This window comes from Gracilinanus agilis, chromosome 1 (assembly GCF_016433145.1).
Source record: "Gracilinanus agilis isolate LMUSP501 chromosome 1, AgileGrace, whole genome shotgun sequence".
NCBI classification, from domain to species: domain Eukaryota; kingdom Metazoa; phylum Chordata; class Mammalia; order Didelphimorphia; family Didelphidae; genus Gracilinanus; species Gracilinanus agilis.
In genome coordinates, this window is record NC_058130.1 from 13,805,342 (window position 1) to 13,829,089 (window position 23,748).

The 23,748-nt window shown below is 44.1% G+C and overlaps 1 protein-coding gene across 3 annotated transcripts in view; it reads left to right on the top strand.

The window, feature by feature from the left end:
* Positions 1–23,748, top strand: part of OXSR1 (oxidative stress responsive kinase 1) — a 78,405-nt gene that overhangs the window by 17,489 nt on the left and 37,168 nt on the right. For all 3 annotated transcript variants that reach the window (XM_044656692.1, XM_044656762.1, XM_044656634.1), the window contains exon 3: positions 2,712–2,820. In XM_044656692.1, the coding sequence (XP_044512627.1) occupies positions 2,712–2,820 (109 nt within the window). The remainder of the gene's footprint in view (positions 1–2,711; positions 2,821–23,748) is intronic.

Sequence of the window (23,748 nt, forward strand, 5' to 3'; positions counted from 1 at the left end):
ACACTTCCTCGTTGGGGATGCCTTGTGAGAATTGGACTTTTTTCAGTCGGATTTGGTGTAGAGCTGTCCACTTCCCCATTTGATGGTTTTTTTCTTATGCTAGCTGTGTGGATTTTGTAGGTGCAAAAGGTTTTAAATTTTCTGTTACCCAAAAGGCCTCATTTGGGGGACCGTTTTTCTTTTGCCATATTGTAATTGGCTGTCATTGTGACAGAGCTTGACATCTTGATCAAACTTTGCTGTTCTTGTTCAAATGTTAGTCATCCTGTTGCTTCCCTTCTTTATCCTTAACCCTTTAAAAATCTGAATTTCTTGATTGTTCTTTGAGTATTCATATCTTTAGTGTTTCACCTTTTTTTCTTCTCAATACCTGTTTGTGTTTTCAGAATTTCATTCTTGAGATCTCATTATCTTCTTGTATTAATTTCCTTCAGAAGAATTTTGGATTCTGGCATTATTCCTTTGAACCCACTGGAATTTTTACTCCAAATCTCAGTTTGGTCTATGTTGAGCTTTCCTCTCATTATCTAACAGTCAGTCAATTAAGGAAAAAAAAACAAAATGAAAAATCTGGCCCTCAGAGGGCTTACATTCTTTCAGGAAAGGGAAGAGGATAGGCATGTACCTAGCATCTACTATGTGCCAGGCACCAAGTGAAGCACCTTTATAGGTATGCTCAAATATATATACAAAAAGCATTTCTCGCATTATTTATTTCTTTGTGATTTTTTTCCCATTTTGTTGAAGGAACATTTAAATTTCCTTAATACTTTCCAAAAATCAGACCATTTTTTCCCCCAGTCTTTTTACCTTCTCTGGGAGAAGATCAAACCATGTCCTTTTGGCAGGTCAAGGTACCCTTCAGTGCTGGAGGAAGTCCAGCACTTGGCTGTGCGCTTGCAGTCATGTTGGCCTTTCGATGTGGGGTTCTCAGGCCTGACTGTTCTTTTTGCTCACTTTCCTGGCAGATGGCATCTTCGCCCCTTCTCTTGGCTTTGCCAATATAAGTGATTTGTTCCAGAGCGTAGCACCATCCCTTGCTGATAGAGGAGGAGGCGGCTTCATTAGTTGATTGTTGATTTTGAGCCAGAGTTGCTCTGCCGATCTCTTGGGGGATGTGAAATAGCCGTTGGGGGACTTGTTGTTAAGCTTCCCATTTCTCCTCGCAGCGTCTCTAGACATCGTCAGCCCGAGATCTTGGTGTAGGTAAAGACCCAGAATTGGTTAGGCTTATGGAGCCACCAGTCTGATCCAAAAGAATTTCCTGGGTATCATCTAATTACCGCGTAAGTGATGTAGCTTTTCGATGATCAAGAGAGAACTCTTAAATGTCTCCTTGTAAAATGTCTTCCTAGAAAAGAGACTTTTAAAATCTTGTGAAGGTTTTTGTTTTTGCTTTTTTAGAGATAAAACTTTTCATTTCAGGTGGAAACTTAACGTACCATCACCCGATTACCCCTCGCTCGCCATGATGAGTCGGTTGTTTTTAAACCTTTGGTTAAGGAACAAGAAAGTAGTGTTGAAGCAGGAGCCGACAGTATCCATTTTGTCATCCCGTGTAATCACCAACTGCTTACTAAGCTGTTTTCTTAAAAATCCCTGAAGCGGGCTTTTAGTCGATTGATTTTCATAAATTTAATAAAGCTCCCCATTGTCCTGATGCGATGCCTCCTTGTCATATGTAGTGACCCCCAGACCCTCCAAGTTAAATTGTCAGGGTCCTCTGGGGCTGGGGTAGCCGCCTCAGACCTGAACAGGAAACCCGTCTACACTGGCCCACCTGGCACGTGCTTGTGACCTGCAGGGAAGCAGAACCAGGACCTCCTGGGCCCCCTGCCCCGCTCCTGCCCCGTCTAGTTGTTCCCAGGCTGTTCTTACGTTAAACCTCACTGTTTCTTCCACTGCCCATGGGGGGCAGACAGAGCAAGTCTCTTGCCTCTTCCATGGGCCCTCCAAACTCAAATGTGTCCACTTTGCTCTAATAGTGGGGGTGAGGCATGGATGTCTATGCACCCTTGGAGAAATGGCTGTCTGAAGCCTTTATTAGGCACTTACTGTGTGCCAAGTGCCAGGGCAGGCATCCACAAGTGAGCTAGCCCTGGCTCTCCAGGAAGGGGCATGGTTTGGACGTCCAGAAGGTCAGGAGCAGAGCTGGGAGGGGCATGAAGTGACTAGCCTGGACTCCACAAAATGGCCCCGGAGAAACTTGTCCGTGGGAGCAGAGAGTGGGCCTCACAGAGCTCTTCTGGGGGACGAGGCCACCACCTGGGGAGTTGAACGTTGAAGGGCGAGAAGGCTCCAGGCACTGAATGAATTTCCAGGATGCCAGTAGTGGGGCTGGACTGCTCCCCAAAATGGGGGATCCCTTGGCCAGGTTCTGTTACAGTGAAGATGCTTTTTGCCCAAAAGGCTGGATTTAAGTCTAGACAAAGTTCTGCAAGAAAGAGGAGGAACAAAAGCTCCAGGGAAGCCAGGGTGATAAGGGAAGAGCCCGTGGAAGGATTTCAGAAAGAAGGAAAGCCCTCCTGGAGAGGCAGCCCGTCTTAGTGCGAAACGGAAGGAGAAGGCAAGGAAGGCCAAGGAAAGGCCACATCTGACTTCAGGGCCAAGTTGGTGAACAGGAGCAGAGAAATGGAACGGGGAATCTTGGCCAGATTTGGGATATCTTAGCCATCCGGGCCTCACCGCTACCTTTGTTTTTCCTTTTACAGAAAGAAATTCAAGCCATGAGCCAGTGCCATCATCCTAACATTGTGTCTTACTACACATCCTTTGTGGTGAAAGATGAGCTTTGGCTAGTGATGCGGCTGCTCAGCGGAGGTAAGGAATGCGCCATTTTTGTCGTGACTCATGTTGATTTGTTGATTTTATTTGATTTATCACATTATGTTTGGTAATGAAACTAATAGATCAGAATATACCAGGGTCTCGTCTTCCTAGGGCCAACCCGTCTTTCTTTTTTTCTTTATACCCTTCCCTTCTGTCCTAGAGCCAATACTACAGGTTTGTTCCAGGTCAGAAGAGCACTGAGGGCAGGCAATGGGAATTAAATGCTTTGCCCAGGTTCACCCAGCTAGGAAGTTTCTGGGGTCAGATTTGAACCCAGGACCTCCCGTCTCCAGGCCTGCCTGTAGGAGCCACTTTGCTGCCCCACTGCAGGCTGACCGCAGGCTTTTGAAATCTCTGGTCAGAGCCCCTGATGAAAGTCATTTGTTAAGGATTGAGGCTTGCTGCAGAGCCCATGTCCGTGCAGACAGATGGCTGCTCCTGGAGGTGCCGAAGTGTCCCAAGTAGAAACAGTGCCCGAGGCAGCATTGCCCAAGAGGTGTGCTGGGAAGGCCATTTTGTGGAGCGTGCCAGGCACGGCGTGGCATCTACACGGTGATCCGCAAAGAGTTAAATGGACTCAGGTCTATATTTACCCTCCTGTGCTCAGGCGTCCTTTCTCGTGTGCTCCACCAGGTTATTTTAGTGGGTGGAATTTAATTCTGTAAACATGAGCAGTGAGCTGGTGGAGAAGTTTTCCGCATGTGTCATTTGCCTCCTTGTGACATGGCTGTAACTCTGGCTTCTCCGAGGCCAAGCCCACAGAAGGTAAGCTCTAGCAGTTCTACCAAGCTGGAAGGCTTCGGAGGGTGGGCCTGCTGCCAACTTGGCCTGCTAACTGGGCCTCATCGCCAGCAAAGCTGATTTGACCACCGACTAAGGAATTTTTGGTTTGTGGCAACCCACAGAACAGGTAAAAGTCTGGAAAAATGGGCCCTTTCTGTGACAGTAAACCAAAGAGAAAATCGCTTCTTCTCTAGGGCAGGAATCTGTCTACTGGGGAGTGAGAGATTAGCCCTACAGCTGCTCCATACCCTTCCATCTGTTTTCTCGGGATGTTCGGGCTAGCTCATTTAGCTCATGAGGTGATTGGGCCAGTTAGCTTCGCTCTGAGCTACACCCTGAACCCCTAGTTCTAGCTCAGCCCATTTGGGGAAAGTAACCAGCGAGGACCAGCGGGGCTTGTGGAACTATTGTGGGGTCTATTGCTGGAAAAACACAGTTCAAAAATAGCTTTATAACCAGTCTCTTTGCCAGGTGGATCTGATCGGATGTTTTGGGGGGCTTCAGAACCTCCTACGGCCTGTGCCTATTCCATGTTCTTTCTGTTCTCACCATTATTAGCTTTTTATAGGAATGGTCTCTACACAATGAGGGTTTAATTTATGAAACACTTATTGATAGCAGATCATATCTTTGAGTTGCCGAGTTCCCTCAAGGGTGTAGAAAACGCAAGCTCATGTTTACTTTGTTATTTTATTTAAAAAACCAAACATTTGACAGAGTTGTGCAAAATGGAACTTCAAGGCTGATGAAATAAATGCAGTGACTGATTTTGAAGGGCCTCAAGAATATAGATGAAAAGACAGTTCATTCCCTGCCAGAATAGACTCTCCTCCAGCCTCTAATAGTGCACCCCTTATCCCTACCCTCAGCCAACCTTTTTCTTATTTGCTGAGAAAATGGAGGTCATTGTCTGGTCCCTCTTCCTCATCTCACAACCCTTGACCTCATCCCCCAATCACTCTTCTCTGGTGGTTCTTCTCTTTACCAAGGATAACCAGTCCCTTTAGACAGGTAGCCTTGCTCCCACTCTCTCCCATCTTTTCTAGCAGATTTCATCCTCATTATTTATCCCTTCTTTTTCAAATCATCAGTCTCCTTGGTTTTGAGTTACCTCCATGTCACCTTAAGACATGCCCAAATTTTCCTCCATCCAGTATGGGAGCTGGGGTTTTGTTTTTGGTTTTTGAATGCCTGGTAAAATTGGCAACTTTACCTATCTATTCAAATTTAGAATCTACTACTGGTTGGAAAGATAGGCTCCTTTTCTTTTCTGCTGTCTAATATTGTCACAATCTCTCCCAGAGCTGAATTCAAACATTTTTTGCCCACTTCTTTGTCTCTTTTGGTACACTGATTGTCTTGTGATTTTGATTTGTTTTCCCTCTTTCCTATATTAGAACAGAATTTAGGGCAATTTAGCCCTTTTCAGTTAGGCTAATAAGAGGGGTGGTAGAAAGAGTCTTTGGGACAGCTGTAGGGCAAGGTGATGGGCTGTTGTTTTTTTTTGACATGGACAGGGTTTAGGGTGATACATATGTTTATCTGCTTTAGTAAGAATTCTATTTTTTTTTTAAGGGTAGTACTTCATTTTATTCAGTGATACGGTCTATTGCTGCAGAAAAGGAATGGGGAAGCTTTACCAGCAGGCCAACTCTGAGAGTAATAGGCCCTTTTGTTTGCCATGCTCAAAGGAGAGAAAGGCAGTGTAGAACTGGAAAAAGTACTAACTGGAGTTAGAAGATGAACTCCAGTTCCATCTCCGACACTTACTTCCTGTGTGACCTGTGTAAGTCACTTGAGTTCCTTGCGCCTCAGTTTCCTCATGCCTTCATCAAATGAAGGAATTGAACTGGATGAGGCTCCTGGCTAGCTAGATTAATGATATCATGAAAGGCCATTTGTTTCCATTAAGAGAACTAAGAGGAAGACAAAGACAACACACTTGCAACTAGACCAGATGTTGGCATCTCCAAAACTTAGGAAGCATTCCATACTCAGGACCAGGATAACAACCAGGAAAGGACAGAGAAGAGAGGTTAAAGAGAAAACCAAGGCCTTTGCTAGAGAGCCTTGACTAGGAGGGTCTTAGACTAAAGTAGTTGAAAGGATGATAGGTTCTTCATACATTCTTTATAATATTAACTCCTAGGGATCTGAAGTAGCCTGAATATTTTATAGCTGGATTGGACTCTGGGTCGGCATATCTGATTGGCCACCAAATAACAATATCACAGTAGAGAAGTTGCCTGGAAGATGGAAGTATCTAGGCTACTATATTTCAGACATGAGGTGAGCATGGCTAGGCCTTAGGAGACAGCCTATTGGAGAAAGTTTAATCCAGAGAAGCTTACAATTGCTTCAATAATAATGAATATTATGAGAGAATGATTCAGTAAGAATCTAAAAGTCAATGAAAACAATAAGAAACAGAAACCTAGCTGGTTCTATAGCTGTGAGGTTCCTTGAAGAGATGTTTTTGGTAGCTTCTTTTCTTCAGGATCCAGACTGTAAAAATCTTGCCTACGTTTTGGCTCCCTGGGAAATGATTGGGATAATCATTAGGATTCCAGGAATTCTGAATGAATTCTTTTTCACCAAAAATCTAGCAAATTAACATTAATACATTCGAATAACTTCACTCACACTCCTGGGGTGGAGTGATAAATGCAGGGCTATCAGAGAAAAATAATGGTCAAAAATAGATACTAATTCGGGCCAGTTTTCCCTACTTAAAAAGAAAGGGAATAAGGGCGATCTACTGCAAAACAAGTGGTCAGCAGATTTTACTAGTCTTTAAAAACAAAAACTTATCTCTTGTAATGGTCGCTCTGGAAATTTACCAAAAGAAAGGAACTACAAAAATCAGGCTCTCAAAAAGGAAAACCCATAAAGAGTTCTCACCAAACACAAAATTTAGGATTATTAAGGAAAAGCTTCAGATTACTTTCAAATCAGAATAGCTCTCCATCCCCATCTCTTTACCTTTTTACTCTAATTTCATGTGTGGCTCCAAAAATTGCATTTCTCTCAGCTGTGCCCTAAGCCTCTCTTTTGGCCTAAGGCAAAAGCCACTTCTGAGAGGAATTTGGTTGTTCAATTTAAAACATTCAGGGTTTTCTTACCATTTAAATACAAAGCCTTTTCCCAAATATTTCTTGTCCATTTACAACAGCAATGACTAGTCAGATTTGCAGTTAACCAACCTGAAGTGAACTTTCTTTATTCCAGGACACACACACATGTTAATCAGAAAAAGTTTTTCTCTAGAAATAAATAACAGCTTGACAAAAATGTAAAATTATAGCACTCAAATCAAAAGTTAATACACCTAGAATAAATGTGTCTCATTACTAACATTATTAAAATAACTGCTGTTGATATGCAATATTTTTCACATTAATCATACCAAAACTGGGGAGAAAAGATTAGAATTTAAAGTTATAAATCCTGGATCTTCTTTTGCCTCCTGCTGGATATTCCCTTATCCCTCTTCACAAGTTCCTTTAGTTTCAGCTTTGGGAGGAATCGACTATTAGTAAACTTTCAGACATTTTTGGTAACATTTAAATCACAAGCATTTAAGATTATTAGAGAAACCTCCACCTAACAAATACATCACAGATACAATATAGGCAAAACCTCATAGAAAATCCAGAAGAAATCCAGAACTTAAGTTCTTAAGCTTCAGTGAGAAGCTCTTTCACAAAGATTTACAACCATTTAACCTTAAGCTATGGCATTTCAAGCCAGAAGGAAATTTTCTCTATTTTAATTGATTCAAAGCAGTTACCCAGAACTTCAGTTGAACACAGAGGCTCACTCCCAGACCCACCCACAAACACTGAACCAAAAACATAGTCAGGTGCGGAGATTGCAGTCAGGTTGAGCTGGACTCCATTTTAGCCAAAAAAAGAAAAATGCTCAGTCTGAGGTAGGCAACTTTAGCCACCCATATGCACATCTACAGTCCCCAGATGCCCTGGCACCTGGTCCTTTCCACAGCAGCCCTGCTAAGGGGTCCTGGGCCAGCATCGCTGTTAACTTAAAAAAACGCGGGACTATTAAATAGTCATAAAACCACTCTTTAATCAAGGGAAAGGGGGATGAGGGCTACTTGGCCTCTTATGCAGAGCTGCGCCTTGTGCAGAGTCTAAAGGAACACTGCTTCGCTCTGCTCCTTGATCCCCCTGGGAGTGACACCGCGCTAGATGACCACTCCTAGGGACAAAGGAAATTGGGGAACTTATATACCTTTTGGGAAGATCCAGGGGCTGGAAGAGATGATTGACATTATACTGACAGGATACAATCAAGCTAGAGAAAAGGGATCATAGCTAGAGGCTAGGGTGTAGGGGATACTAAAGGATAGTTCCTGCCCAGGTGTGCCTTCCTGGGACAGGGTCTCTGATACAATGGGCAAGACTACCTAGGACAAAAGGGTATTTAGCATTTACCCTGGGGTCCATTATTCAGTCTGCAACTGCTAGCCTGAGATTCCCTTCAGGGTGGATTCCCACGGGAACAGGGAACTAGCACAAGCTTTGGGGGTCTCCAACCTACAAACTATTTCTAAACTTGGGGTTCATCATATCTCACTAAGCTACAAGTTTGGGAACTCTAGATTCCATGTCGACATCGCAAAATGACGAATGCCCATCTGCAGCAGCCTGGACTAAAAAGGCTCTCGATCTCCACAGCAGCCCCCTGAGAGGCTCTGGGTCTGGCAGCCTGTACTATGACCACAGCTACAAGGAAATAGCAGTGCTCACACTACCCTGACAGGCTGGGAAAGGAACCATAGCTGGAGGCTGGGCTACCTGGGAATGGACTTTGACACTATGGGAGAAACTCCCAGGACAAAAGGGTACTTAGCACTTGCTTTAATTTAGGTCAGCCAGCTCCACTTAACTGGGGCCATTAAGTATCTTAAGGTCTATTATTCAGTCTGAAATTAACTTCCCTCAGGGTGTATTCTCAGGGGAACCAGGACTAAGTTGGGGTCTGTAGTTTTCAAACAGTGAAGAGTAAAATGACAAAATTGCATTTACTTCCACCACAGAAGGGTCTGTGTGCTGGAGAACGAGAAAGGGCAATGTCTTTCCTTTTGTTACGATTAAAAATAATAAAGACTGATATAATAATATAAATTAGTATTTTAATTAAAGCCATGGCCATGCTGGTAAAATATATATAAGACCTCGCCTGTAAGTATTCAAACTGCCGCCTCAACCATCTTTACCTTTCCTATCGGGCGCTTGCTAGCTAAGAAGCTCAGTCATGCAGTTTAGAAGCCTGTAGGTCACCGATGGGGGTGATATTTACTCTTTTTATAGCTTAAAATTCTGTGAAGTCTCCTCTCTGCCCCACAAAAGACCTGTTTTCAAATATATCCCATTAGTGAAGAATTGCAGGATTCTAAGAGGAAGTCTTGGGGTGAGCCAGATTTTCAGGAAGCTTACTTCAAGTGGTTTTATCTCTTTTTTTTTTTTTCCAACTCTGTAATGTCTGTCTCCTGTTGGGTCTTAGGAACTTGGCCTCCTCCATTCGATGTTTAGCAGAAAAGATAAACTTATGCCCAATATGCCAAGAATTTGGGATAAAACTTTTCATAGCAAAACTTAATTTTGCCAGCAATAGAATTAGTTTAGTTAGTGATTATTTTGGAAGGTAGAGGATGCTTTAAAAACATTCCTTTTATTTACCTTTGTAGGGAAAAGGTCCAATTAGTTCTAAATGACAGGACTTTGTGAAAGATTTATTGAAATCTCTTTATTACATAAATGAGAGTATGTGCAGGCTACTTCGCTATTCTTTCCAAGCAGTAGGTGATGGATTCAAGGCTAGGTCAGCTTAGATAGTGTATATCTGACTGGTTTTGAAACATTATTTTTAAACCTTTACCTTCCATGTCAGAGTCATTACTAAGCATTTGTTCCAAAGGCAGAAGGACGGTAAGGGCAGCGCTTGCCCAGGGTTACCAAGTATAATAATAATGAGAGTCAATTAACCAATGTTATTGTCATAGGGGAGCAAATTGGTGAACCCCTGGGTTCGGGAAGGAAACCATTTTCAAGAATGAGAGGACTCCAAACTTAGCTTAAAAGTAAAAAAGAAAGATTTATTAGTAAGATAGGATTAATGGCCGGCAAGACAGCATGAGTGGAGCAGCCATGGGTGGTTCCCCCTCCCTTCCCCCCCCAGTTCTCGCCCATTTGTATCCTTTCCGGTAGTGTGTGACTCCCTGCTCTCAAGCACTCAGTTGGTGCAGGGTCAGACCTACACCGTCAGGGCCTAGACTGTCCAGGTGTGTCCTGGAGGTGTATCTCTTTGCCTATCTCAACTCAAAGGAATTCCAAGGACAATGGTCCTTGCCTTGGGGGTCTCAAGGGCAGGAAGGGGGAAGGGAATTCCCCTGCTCATAGCCTGCCAGAGTCAAGGGTACAGGGTCCCTGCCATCTCTGCACAATGCCCATGTCATTATGATAGAGGGGAGAGAGAGTCTGTGAGGTGAGACTTTCTTCTAGTTCTCCCTTAGCACCTAATATATACTGCCAAGACTTCGAGGGGGTGTCACCCCGAAACTGGGTGACTTGGATAGTCGTGCCACCCCACAGGAGTTGGGGGTGAGGCTTCCCTGTAAGATGAGGTATGGGGGACCCCAGTCTGATTTTGAATGAGGGCGAGATTCACACAAGCTTCTCCTGAGGTCAGTCAACTTCACAGCGGGTGGTCTGACTTCAAGATGGAGGCAGCTAGACCAAGCTGTGATTCCCCTCCTCCTTGTCTCTCAGGCACTCTGGAACGCTATCTGACTAATGAATGGCTTTTATTAATCACAATTCAGGGATTGGGAAAAGGGGTGAAGGGCAGAGGGATTTTGGGGTACCCTCTTTTCAATTTCTATGGGGTCCATCACTTGGGTGGGAACCTCTGGGGTTCCCACTCCCAAGCGTCTCCCCTTGCTCCTTCTCCTTCTATTTCTGTTTTTCTATTCCTATTTCTATCCTTTCTATAATTGCAAGCTAAACTGGAAAGGGTCTCTCGGCAAGGTTGGGTAATGGGAGAAAGCCTAAGAGATCGCTCTCCAAATGGAGTCCAAACACTTAGCTGACTCGATGATTGAAGTCTTGCTGGGCGAGATGCGATGGGATGCCTTTGACTAGGGAATCAGGGTTTCAATGTCCAAAGAAAGATCCTTAGGAAGCCCTCAGGACTGGATCTGAACTGAGATGTTCTCCTCCTCCTTCTCTCAGTCCTCCGCCGGAGAATTACCCAGAATTCCTTCTGGTCTCAACCATCACCAAGTGTCACTAACTGTAAGCCACTCCTTCTCTGGCTCCTTTTTTCCCATCCCCCTTGCACAAATTCCATCCTTACAGTATCTCGGTTTTGTGTGGTGGGACTTTTTCCAAAAGTTTCACTTAATTCATGCATCACTATTTCCTATTCCTATCTTATGTTCCCCCTCCCTTCAAAATAATAAATCCTTATCTTATCTTATCACTATATTAATTATCTATCTATTCCTATTCTAAGATGGGTTTTGGAAAGGTTGGTAGGGGGATGAGGGTTGCAATTTATATAACAATATTTACAGTGTATAAAACAATTTTGTAACAAGAAAAGTTTTCCATTGAACACAATGTCTAAGTTTACAGTGTAACAATTTTCTTATCGTTAAACTTTTCTATGTTATTTAACTCATCTATGATTTTAACAGAATTTTAACTTGTTTCTACTTTTAATGTATAAGTCTATTAAGTAATGCAATACAATTATCTTATTCTTAGCAGTTATCAAATTATGTTTAAACTATCTGTTTTAAATGCAATGTTAGTTTTTATATTGAGAATCTATTTTAGTATGTTAGTATTTTTAGTTATCTATCCAACAACACATATATGTAGGTATATATTTAGCTTGAGATATAAATGTTTATATATTATAATAGTATAATCAATCAACAAGTTATTTATTAAGCAACTATATAGTGTGCCAGTCAATGTAAGAAATAAAATTAATATAGAGTGATAAAATTAAAAATATGGTTTCAAAGTGTTTATTGAAAGCCATTTAGAAAAACGAAGCCATGTGCCTATTGAGTTATTTTAAAGGGACCCGCCTTTTCCTGTTCCTCCCATCCTCGATTCTGCTCCACAATCACAAAAGAGAAAGTTCCAACCCAGGCACTCACTATTTAGCCTTCTGTTTACATTATTAGGTAATTGCCTATGTCATTTAGGTAAACCAGAAATCATGGGAAATGTAGTTTGAAAAAGATCTAAATGTCCACAGGAAGTTTAGATCAGGGACCTCAAAATTAGTTCAAGGACTCTCAAATTTCACTGAGGATGAAAATATAATGAATAAAAAAACCTCTCCTTGTAAAGGGCTAGGGCTGATCCCACAAACTTTGGCTCCTCTGCTTCCTGCCAGGGCCTGCTTGGCATTTGCTTTTCTGTAGCCATCATCACCTTTCTGTCTTAATTCCATTTATGCCACCACAGAGACACTGATTACCTTGGGTACGGATCCCTCCTTTGTGTACTTGTCCTGCTGGAAGCCTTGCTCACACACCAGCCACAGACCCCTGGGGCTTGCCAGGACTATGAGTTATTAGGGGTCTTTCATTATGGACAGACTTGGCAGCAGGCAGGTACTTTGTCAGAAATGGTCAAAGATAATTTAATCTGTTTGAAGTGGAGGCAAAGACAGTCTGCTGTTAAATTTCAGGTATTACTTTGCAGAATTTGGAAATATTGTTACAGTAGAATAGATTGAAGTACATTTATATTTAGAAATCCACAAAAGCTTTAGGGGATCCCTTAGCCTGTTTACACCCTCCTAAATGTAATGTGTTTTGTTAGATTTTTTTTTTAAGTAATATATATTTGCTATAAACAAATTGGATGTTTGGTTTAGTGAGGTTGCTTTGAAATAGGATTTGGTGAGCCAGAAAAAGTCCCAAAGGAACAGTAATTTCCTTGCATCATCTTAATCATTGTAGGGAGTTTTCACAGAAGATAAAATCTCCAGTGATCTTCCCGTTTTTTGGGGGTCAGATAAAATGAAATATCTTTGATTGGATTCATTAGTTCAATGATTGGATCATATTGGATCACTTATACTTCAATAACTTAACAATACACTTCAATAACCTAATAATGACTGGTACCAATTGCTGATACTTGTGTAACACTAAGATTCACAAAGTACTTTACCACTTTCATTTGATCCTTCTAAGAAGCAGGAGCCATTATTGCCCTTGTTTTATAGATGAGGAAATTGAGGCACACAGGTTAAAAGACTTGCCCAGGGTCACACAGCTAGCAAGTGTCTAGGGCTAGATTTGATCTCAGGTGTTCCTGATTCTAAATGTGGTGCTTTCAATAAATGATTCCTTATTTGGGGGTTATCAGGGTGCTCAGTAGTATAATTTAAGCTCAGGCACTCTTGAACTGATAGCTAAATAATCATTTGCAAGTTTTATTAGCTCCTAGCTGTGATTAAAGACTTTTTTAATCAGTAGTTTAAAAACTCTTGTGCTTTCAAAAGAGAGAAATGACTGGTAGGTGTCAAAGAGTTGAGTCTTTGCTGCATAAACTCACAAAATCATCCTTGGTAGAGGTTTAAGAGACTTCCAAGGTCACTGAGCTCTAGAAACTGGATTCGAGGGTCTGTTTTGTTTCTAGGGTCCCGTACTGTGCTATTTCTGGGGTATACTTAGTATCCTGCATCATCTTCCTTCCCAGAAAGGGGTGCAGCAGTGATTTTGCCTGTATTGCACCGGGCTAGGCTAGCCCCACCTTTGTAGATAAGTTAAAAGAAAATTGCCAAATTGCTCTTGGCCAAGGGGTTCCCAAAATGTACTTTAAAAGCAAGCTACTCCGTCTGAACTTGAGTGTTTATTCATCTCTTTTGCCCCCCCCCCCAAGAAGAGTTAATTACAATAAATTGCCAACCTTAGAAAAAACAGAGCTCCCCTTTGCTCTACTGGGCTTCTCCCCCAAAACCCAAACAGACAAAACACAGAGCGGGGGCCTCACCGCTTGAATCTCCTTAGTCTTTGCCCCTGTAGCTTCTCTTGATGCTCCTCCCCAGACTTTCCTCCTTGGCCTTCTGTTCCTTTCTGGCCTGGATCTCACCCTTTCCCGGTCAGATTTATCAGGAAGACAATTCTTCCCTTCTCTTATCTAGAGAAAAACAGAAGGGGGGGAGGGCAATATAGAGGAAGGTTTCCTAGACACATTGGTTATGGGTTGGTCCTTGTGTTGTGTTGTAATAAATATGTAAATGTCCATAGATAAGAATAGTATGAATTTTTATCATTTGGGGAAAACAAAATAGAGTGTAGCTATTCTAAGAATTAAAAAAAATGATTGTTCTCCCTTAAACAGCTGGCCCTGGCCAGAGTTACATAGGTAAAAACAGGCCTTGGATTTTCCTTCTGACCAGCTCATTGGGCAGTTGGACATTTCCTTGGTAGTCTATGGGCTAATCTGCATTGTAGGCTCTGATGGGCTGATTTTAGGTAATGAGTCAGCTGTCCCTCTCAGTAGAGTAGCCTGTGTTTGTAGTCTGTTTCACTTTGAAATCTTTGGAGCCATTTTCAATTTAATAAAGCTGTAATATATTCTTGTTGACTCTGGCAGCCTCTTGGTTATTGATGGTCACTATTAAATAGCAAATATTTACTTTGTGTCTCGGCTGGGCACTCCATTGTTTGCTCCTCTTTAAGCACCTGCTGTGTATAAGACATTGTGGAAGAGGCATAAAAATTATGGCGTATGATGCACACGGATGAATAAAATACGGAACCGTTTCTATTTGGTGCCTAAGGGCATCCCCTCTGCTGCCCCAGAGAATGGCGTTGCAGGTACAAAGTTGTCTGTGGGTCCACATTCCCCCAAACCATACCTTCTACTTACCGCTGATTTTTAATCCTCAGACAGAGCTCCCAGTTGATGGAAAGCAAAGGCCTTCATTGGAATATGCAGTAAGGGCCGAGAAGAGGCACAAGTACCTCCTCTTGTGGGCAGGGTAGGGGCCCTAAGGCCTGGGAAGGATGAGATGCATCCACCGCCTAGGAGATCTGAGCACCAGAAGATAAGGGCCTGAGTGTGTGGAGAACACAAAGAACTAGGATCTTGATAAGGAGAGACCTAATCTGTCCTTCAACTCGAATTTCTGCAGCCCCTGCCTCCAGGAGCTTCCATTCTACTGGGGGAAATGACCATGAACACATATAAATAAATAAACAATAGATACCCAGATAGAAGGTATTTGTCTGGGCTGAGGAGGAGGTACCAGAGTTGGAGACAATTTGGAAAGGCTTCTGGTAAGAGGTGCCATTTGAATGGAGTTTAAGGAAATTCTGGAGCCTGATGGTGGGAGAGGAAGAAGAGAGAGCATTCCCAGAATGGCCTGGGTCCACCTGTTCACAGAACAGGAACTGGAGCTGTCCAGAGGCCAGTCGGGAACTGAGACTGAGGGAAGAAAGACACTAAACTTGGACAGGTTGGCTGCAGCCAGACCTGAGAAGCCTTGACTGTACCTCAGAGGAAGCCCCTGGAGTTTTTGAGGAAGAAAGCTTTGAAGGCCGATCCAGTGTCCTTACTGTGCTGTTGGGGAAGCCGAGCAGGCACCCCTCCCCTACCCCCCCCCCCCCCCCCGGGTCACCCAGCCAGATTCAGATCCAAGGCCTCTTCCTACCATCCTGGGGTGGCATGATCGTTTGGCTTTCTAGCTTAGGTGAAGTAGAAGGAGCAGCTCTGTTCTCAGTGAGAGCTCAAACATACACTATGGTGTGATTCTGTGGGGCTCTAGAAATACTCCTCCCACATATTTTGTTCTGAGAGGATAAATGGCAAATTAGCAGCTCTTGGGTCATTGCGACATGCTTAGAGTCGGCATAAAATGACTTTAGATGTTAGAAGGGAACAAGTCAAGCCAGCAGGCCTTTATTAAAATCCTGCTATGGGCCAGCCACTGTGCAGCCCAAGACAGGTCCCCAAACAGTCCCTCCCCTCAAGGGGCTCCCAGTCTAAGGGGGAACCCCATGCAAGCAGCTGTGTACAGACAAGATGTACACGGGATGAATGGGAGGTGATCACCGGAGAGAAGGCCTGAAGGAAGCCAGGGCAGCAGGAGCTGGAGGTGAGCAAGTGTCTGTGGATCCTGTTCATCTGCCCAGAGAGTGTCTACCTCAGCTTTGACTCTTACCGCTTCTTCCAATTCGGATGCTACATAGTAGAAATGACATTTTATGCTGGCAGTCAGTTGGGAAGCACTTATTAAGTGCCTGTGTGCCAGGCATTGTGCCAAGTTCTGGGGATACAACAAGAGGCAAAAATCAGGGAGTTCACAATCTAATGGGGAAACAGTGAGCGGACACATATTTCTAGAGGATAAATACATGGCGATTAATTAAGAGGTGTTGGGAGAAACTTCCTGTAGAAGGTGGAACTTGAAAGAAGCCAGAGCGGTCAGTAGGGAGAGATAAGGGAGAGCATTCTAGGCATGGGGGACAACTGAGAAAATGCCGGAGCCAAGGGATAGAGGAACAGCCAGGAGATCCGGTCATTGGATTGAAAAATGGAGGGATGGGGAGGGTCCAGGTTGGGCCTGGATGCCAAACAGGATTTTGTGTTTGATCCTGGAGGTTATGGGGAGCCCCTGGAGTTTGTTGAGTAGGGCAAGTGACATGTTCAGAGCTGAACTTTAGAACAATCACTTCCGTGACTGAATGGAGGCTAGATTGAAGTAGGGAGAGACTTGAGGCAGACAGATCCCCCCCCCCCCCGCCCCCCAGCAGAGGAGAGAAGGGGATGTATTTGAGAGATGCTGCAAAGGTAAAGTGGACAGGCCTCGATCACAGTTTGGCTATGGAGATGAGAGAGAGTGATGAGTCCAGGATGACTCCTAGGAAAGACTGGGAGCACTTGACAGTAGAAGGAAACTTTGGAATGGGGGAGAAACTAATGAGCCTGATTTTAAACATGTCACATTCGAGATGTCTTGAGAAGCAGTTAGAGATGGGAGATTGGAAGTCAGTAGAGCCATTGGGGCAGGGGAGGTAGATTTGAGAATCATCAGCATAGAGATGGTCCTTGAATTCATGAAGCCTTTGAGATCACCAAGTGAAGTATTCCGGGGGGCCCAGGACAGGCCTCTGGGATATGCGAGGTTAATGGATGTGACCTGGATAAGATCCAGCCAAGGAGACAGAAGGGATGGAAGTTTGGGAGAGTGAAATCCTGAAAACTTCAAAGAGGAGAGGGATTGACTGTGGCCAAGGCTACAGAGAAATGTAGGGTGAAGACTGGATGGTTAGGACATCATTGGTTAACTTTGAGAAGCGGGAAGCCAGATTGTAATGGGTTTTCCAGATGAGAACTAGAGGAGAGGCGATTGTAGGTGGCCTTCTCAGGAGTTTGGCCAAACAAGGCCAAATAGAAACTGAAATGACACATTATAGGCAGTCCTTTCTTGGAACTGACTAGGGGAGGCCTAGATCACAGGCCTGCTAGCCCTGTCCCCAGCTCAGCGCCCGGCACATGGGGCCACTTCATAGATGCGTGCCGGTTCCTGTATGAGCTGATGGATTACTACAGCTGTGTCAAAGAAGACACCCTTCAGTAGAGACAAAGTTCAGATCCCTTTCAGAGGCTGAGAGCAAAGTTCATGGATCAGGACAGTTTGTACTACTTCTCTTCAGTCTTATAAAAATGAACTTTTACCAACTGATTTAGGATGAAATGAACAGAACAAGAAGAACAATTTACATAGAGAAGCACTCCTAAGATAAACAGCTTTGAAATCTGTAAGACGGCAATCAATACGGCAACCATCTCTAGTTCCAGAGAATTGTTAATGAACCCTTACAGAGAGGTAATGGAAGGATCCAGTCTTTTTTACCCAATCATTGAAGGAATCTGTTTTGCTTGACTATGTATATTTGTTACAAGAAATCGCTTTTTCCTCTCTTTGTCCTAGTGGTGTGGAAAATAGAAAGTTTAAAAAATAGATATCTGTTAATTAAAAAAAAACTTTAATAAAGAGATTTGTGTGGGAGTGGCGTGACAGATGGGAATATTACACAAACTTTCAGATGAGGTCACTGTATTATTAGTTTTACTTAATTGCACTGCTTTGTTTTGAGAGAAAGAACTCACAGAACTGGGGCAGTGCCTAAATGTTTGTAACCAAAAAACCACACCAATACAACTTTTTCAAAAAATTTAAAAAAACCAACATGTTATTGGTGCTGAATTAGAGCATGTAGCTATCCTCTATCTTAAATAGAAAACTCATCTAGAAGATTGTGTGTATGATCTCGATTGTTTTCAAGCCTAGTATATATTGGGGGATTTAATTGAGGGGATACTTAAGGGCTTGTATGATCTGCTGGAACCAAATTGATCAATATACTTTTTAAAAAAAGGTTAGTCCTTATCTCAGTCTTGCTCCCTTTTCCTTAGAGAAACCATTATTTGAACCACCGTCTCCTTCTTAGCTCATCAGCCTCCTTGGGTCTTTTGGTTTTATCTTCATTCCACCCCAGTTGTTCACAGTGCTAACTACACTGAACCACCCCTAAAATTCTGAACTCTGAAATTCTTCTGAACACAATTTTTTCCTGTTTCCTTCTTTTCTACGTGAGCCTCCCCAAGGAGGGTATCTTGCCATCTGTCCTGCTGAAGGGAGATAATTGATTCAGTTTGAGGTTCCCTCCTTGTGGATTAGCAGCAGATTGAGGGAATCCTTGACTCGCCTTCTGCATCTCCCTGGCCTCAAACCAAGCCTCCCATCACATCCAGCTTTCTACCAGGAAACCCAGCACAGACATCTTGCTGGGTGCTTCCTCTCTCCTACGCCCACTGCCCCCTCCTCCATGTTCATTTTTGCTTCCCAACTCCTGCCCTTGCTTTGGGAACAATAATGAAGTCATGGCTGCCGTGGTCCTCCCCCCCTCAGAGGAGGCTCACCATGCCTGCTGCTCTGTGGCTCCTCTTGCCAGCCCTGTGACTGGTGGCTGCCCCGCAGAGGTGTTCCCAGAGCAGAGAGTAAGCTTTCTGAGGGCAGGGACTATGGCCCCTTCATCTTTCCATCCCGGAGCAGGCCAGGGCTGCTCACTGGAGTCTCTTGATTGGTGCTTTCCCCTCCCTCCCCTCCAGGCCCTTCATTTTTCCTTGTTTATCCTGCCCAGGAGCACCCTCACCTGCCATAACAATTTTGATTCTCTAAAATACTAACGCAACCCCTCCTTGTATTCCTTTTTCTTGTTAGTGGTAAGAGGAGAGACCTGGGCCCAAATCCCCCCCCGCAACCCCCCCCACACACAAGATGGGGGACGCCCCTGGGTGAATCCCTTACCCTCCCTGGTTGTTGCATTTTCATCGGTCAGGTTGGGGGGGACCATCTTTGCAGGATCGCCTCTCATGGCTGGTGTGGCTGTCAAGTCAGAGTATGGACTAAATGCCATTTGGGACGCTTTGGGCCCAGCCCCAGGATTTTATTGATGTTTGTGGGCAGAGACTCACTCAATCAGGGAGGAGCCACTGTCTGTTTGTCTGTCTGTGATGGCAGTTTTAGAGCATTGGTGGAGGTTCGTGAGATTACACGATCTTGGCTCACACACTTAGCAGAGGTAGCATTGGCACTTGGGCTTTCCTGACCCAAATATCACCAGGCAGCATGGTGTGTCCTTCATCTTGTGCTGCTCCCAAAGCCAGCTCCTTCTGTCCTTTTGGCCTTTACCATCTTAATCTTGCTGAGAAAAGTCACGCAGCCCTGGCTAGGAGAAGAAGGGGTCATTGTCCTGTTCCCTCTGCTCCTTCAAGCTAAATTCATATTGTGGGATGGGGACGGGGGGCTTTATTTTCCCTGGGACTGAGCTGAAAACATCCATCCACTACAGATTGGTTATCTCGGCTGGCCTTCAGGCAGCAAGTCCTTCTCTTCTATAGTTATCCCATTTACCGCAGCAGTCCTGCTCCAGCCTTCCTCAGCAACCTTCCTTCCACCGTCTTGGCTGAGCACCCAGGACTTTCCTGGGAAAATTGAAGCCATCATCTCCCTCTATATTATTCACTCCAGACTCTTATGAAGAGATGGTCCTTCTGCTTGTCAAAGCTCTCCCCCGGGAAGCACCTTGGATGCGATCTGCAGCAGATCACCCTCACATCTTCCCCACCCTGATCTCTTTTGCCCTCAGACTAGCCACATCTCCCCCAGCCTTTCAGTCCTGCCGTCCTTGTTAGCTGGCGGAAAATTGACCTCTTAAGTGCCCAATCTCGTGGCCTTTGTTCAGTCTTTGCCCTTCTGGGTCTCTGCAGCGTCTGATCCTGGGGTTTGCCTTTTCCTCCTGGCTGCTTCCTCCTCTTCTTTGGGATTTCATTCTGTCGATTCTCCTGACATGGCCTCTGCTCCTTCCTTCTTGGTCTCTCGGCTAGAGCTTTTTCCTTGTTATGTCCACTAACTCTGGGCGTCCCTCAAAGCCTCTTTTCTCTCTATTAACTTGACGATCTTATTAGCTCTCATGGGTTCAATTATCATCTCTGCAGATGATTCCCAGATCTGTATTTCCAGTGTGCATCTCCCTGCTGGGCCCGTCACACGACATCAGCCGCTTCTCAGACATTTCGAATTGGACATCAGAGACATCTCTAACTCATTGTCTTCCTTCCCCTCTTCCCAGCTTCTCTGTTACTGTTGAGGACCTTGCCATTACCCAGCCCTCGACATCAGTCATCCCACGGAGTGTAGGAATTAAAAATTAATGTTTTGACTAAAATATATGAAAATTATAAATAATAATGGTGGTTGATCACCAAGTCAAAGTATTATTGCTCAAAGTCAAAATGACTTTAATAGCTTTTATTTACAAAAGAGGTGGAAAAAGTGAAAGCAGAGAAATATAAAAGGGTAGAGAAGACATTAACTAAATATTGCTCTGGTGCTCGACTCAGCCAGGACTTGACCTTCAACAGGAATTAAACTCTCTCCAGAAGATAGGAAGGGAAAACCAGCTATCCACTTACCCAAGTTCCCTCCAAGAGGCAAGTCAAGACAAAGACTCGAGCTGAAGGTGATTCCTGAGGCCTACTTTCTTCCTTGAGCCGACTTCTTGAAGCTGACTTCCCTCTTGAAGTCCAGCTCCTTGGAGTTGACTTCCTCCTCTAGCCCCAGAAATTCAGGGCCAGAAATTCAGTGGGTTCTTGTCTCCTCCTCTTTGTCACAGGGGCCAATCACAGCTTCCAAATTGTCTAGCACTACCCAGGGGGGCAGTGTCTGTGGGAACCACATCTCACCTTCTGGAGGGGTGAACACTTATCAAAAGGGTTCACAAATCCTGGCTGGTTGAGTTTCTGAAGGTGTGAATGCACTAAGTGGTTTGTGAGCTCCTCAATCTAGTTCAAGCTTTTGTTGATTCAATCAAAAGGTAGATAAAAGAGAGTTAATCCTGTTTTCACAATCTTGTGAGGTACTAGGTAGGAATACTTCAGTTATTGTTAACCAAAGTGTTAGCTCCAACTAGGGAAAGACAATAAAGGATTCCCTTTCACAAGTGTAAACTCAAAGAGAACACAGAATTCCCTTTTACACCCTGTAGTATTATACTTTAGGGTAAGTACTTCAGTTTTTTGTTTCTGACTGCTTACAGTATTTTTTTCTTTGACAGGGAGGCTCATATTCCTGGGAGTTTCATTTGGGGATTTCTTTCAGAAGATGACCAATGGATTCTATTTCAACATAGTCCTCTGGTTCTAAGAGATGTGGGCAGCTTTCTTTTAGGATTTGTTTTATTTTTGGCTCTTTTTTTGGTGTTGGTGTTCAGCTAGTTCAATGAATTTTTTTTTTTATCCTTGATCTGTCTTCCAGGACAGTTGGCTTTTCTGTAAGATAAATTATGTTTTCTTCCATTTTTTTCAGCTTTTTTACTTTGCTTGATATTTCTTGTTCCTTTGTGAAGTCTTTAGCTTCTCTTTAGGCCATTCTAATTTTCAGAGTTTGTTGCCTTATGAAGCTTTAGATTCAGCCAACCTCTTAATTCTCTTTTGAAACCTTTGTTCCATAGCTCTTATTTCATTTCCAGTTTTTTCCTCTAGCAACCTTATTCTATTTATAAAAATATTTTTAGGCTTTTTGGGGGCGTTCTCTTGACTCATCTCTTTTAGGAATTCTAGTTAAGTTTGTGCCCAAGCTGCATTTTTCTCTTCAGCTTTTTGGGTATCATTCTGTTCTGTGTTTGTTTCTGTAGGATCCTCACCATCCTAATAGTGCACTGTGAGGTGGTTCTTTTTTGTTTACTCACTCTCCAGTCTGTGTCCTCCTGGCTTTGGAGTTGATGTTAGGACTGAGTTCTGCACTTCTGAAGGGGAGATCTGGGCTGATCCTGTCGCTGCTTTTTGGGGGGTATTAGGTAATGTGTTAGGGACAGGCCAGGGACCTACGAACTATCATAGTGAGTTGATCCAGGGCAAAGTCTGATTGTTGCCCCTCTGGTCTGTGCTCCTGTCAGCCAGCTGGAGAGCTCGTTTGGTTCAAAGTGGCCAAATTGTAGACCTGCTTTGGTCTGGGTTTTTTGGCCTTACTTATTTCTCTGCAGGCCCGGCCAGAAGCTGGAAATGAGGGCCTGCCTTTAGCTCTTGAGGTCTGAACCACCTCCTGCTACTCTTGATGCTGACTTCTGAACTTCCTCCTTTTTTGGTACACTGCTTAGGACCTCCCTAAGCTGGGGCCCTGGATCTACCACCCGGTGGGCAGTGGGCCTTGGTCAGGGTTTAGGGCTGCCCCCAAGGGTCTGGGCCCTCCCTTGGTGCTGGGGCACAGGAATTCTCATGCTCAGGTGCTTCTGCCAAAGCCTTTGCCTCAGGCTGTCTCTCTCCTATGCTGACCTGGTCTGGACAAAGGACTCCCTCTGCCTTTTCTGGGTTTCTCCATCAGGGCTCTAAATCTGAGGGTGGGAGCCCAGCGGCACTGCCTCCTGCCTGGCCCTGCTCCCCGTGTGACTCCTTAATGACATGACTGGACTGAGGGAAGTTTGGCCAGGACATTGCTGTCAAACTCAAAGGGAAACAGATCCTTCTGGTGCAGATTGGCTTGAAACCACAAATTACTATTACTGTCCATAGTATGTCCTTGCTTATGTTGGTAAACAACTCCCAGGTACATTTTCATCTGGTTTGGCAGCCCTTCAGGGGCCTTCAGGATGTTGGCACCAGGACCAGAGGACCACTGAGGTCTTGGGATAAAACAAAGAGGATCAGGGATGAATGCAGACCCACTACCCACTCCCTGCCTGACCTCAGACATTTCTACTTGACATTTCTGGTCCTTAGTTTACTCACCTGTCAGATGAAGGGGTGGGACAAGATGGTTACCAAGGCCCCTTCTAGTTTGGGATTTATTTCCCTTTGGCATCATATAAAGAAAATTCAAAGGAAAAGAGCTATGAATTTTTGGAGAAATTTGCTCCTCAAAATCCAAGATAGGAATGATTGTGAGTGTAGCAACAGGCCTGCTAGTTACAATTTTTTTTAGGATTAGATTGTAAAATTATATTCTGGATTTCTCTTTTCAATTCTTCCGGTCACTTTCTGTTTAACATTTCAACAAATCTTTGCTCTGGGCAAGGTTTATTAGTACCAGAAAGAATGCAAGCGTCTGCCCTTGTGAATAAATAGTTTAGTAGGAGGTAAGACATATACATAAATAATCATGTAAGTCCACAGTGACCCTAGGATCCTAGGCAAAAGGATTTAGTACTTGTGGGGAGGGACTAAAGGGTCCTCAAGTGCAGTGCTTAGGACAGGACAAGCAAAGACAGAAGGTTTGAAGAAGGCAACAGAATCATTCTCTTACTGTGATGGGGGCAGAGGGGAAGAGGAAGGAAAGTTCTCTAGAAGAGACGGCATCCTAGTCTAGGCCTTGAAGGAAGGGAGAGATTTTAGCAGGTGGGAATGAAGTGAGAATCCCTAACAGAAGCAGGGGAAGCCAGGACAGCCTCATGGAGTGGAAAGGGGTCCAGTTGGGCTGGTACAAAGTGCATGTGAAGAGATTTTGGCGGTTCTTGAATGCCAAAGCCGTATCGTTGATCAGGACTGGAGGAGATCTCTAAGGGCACCTAGACCA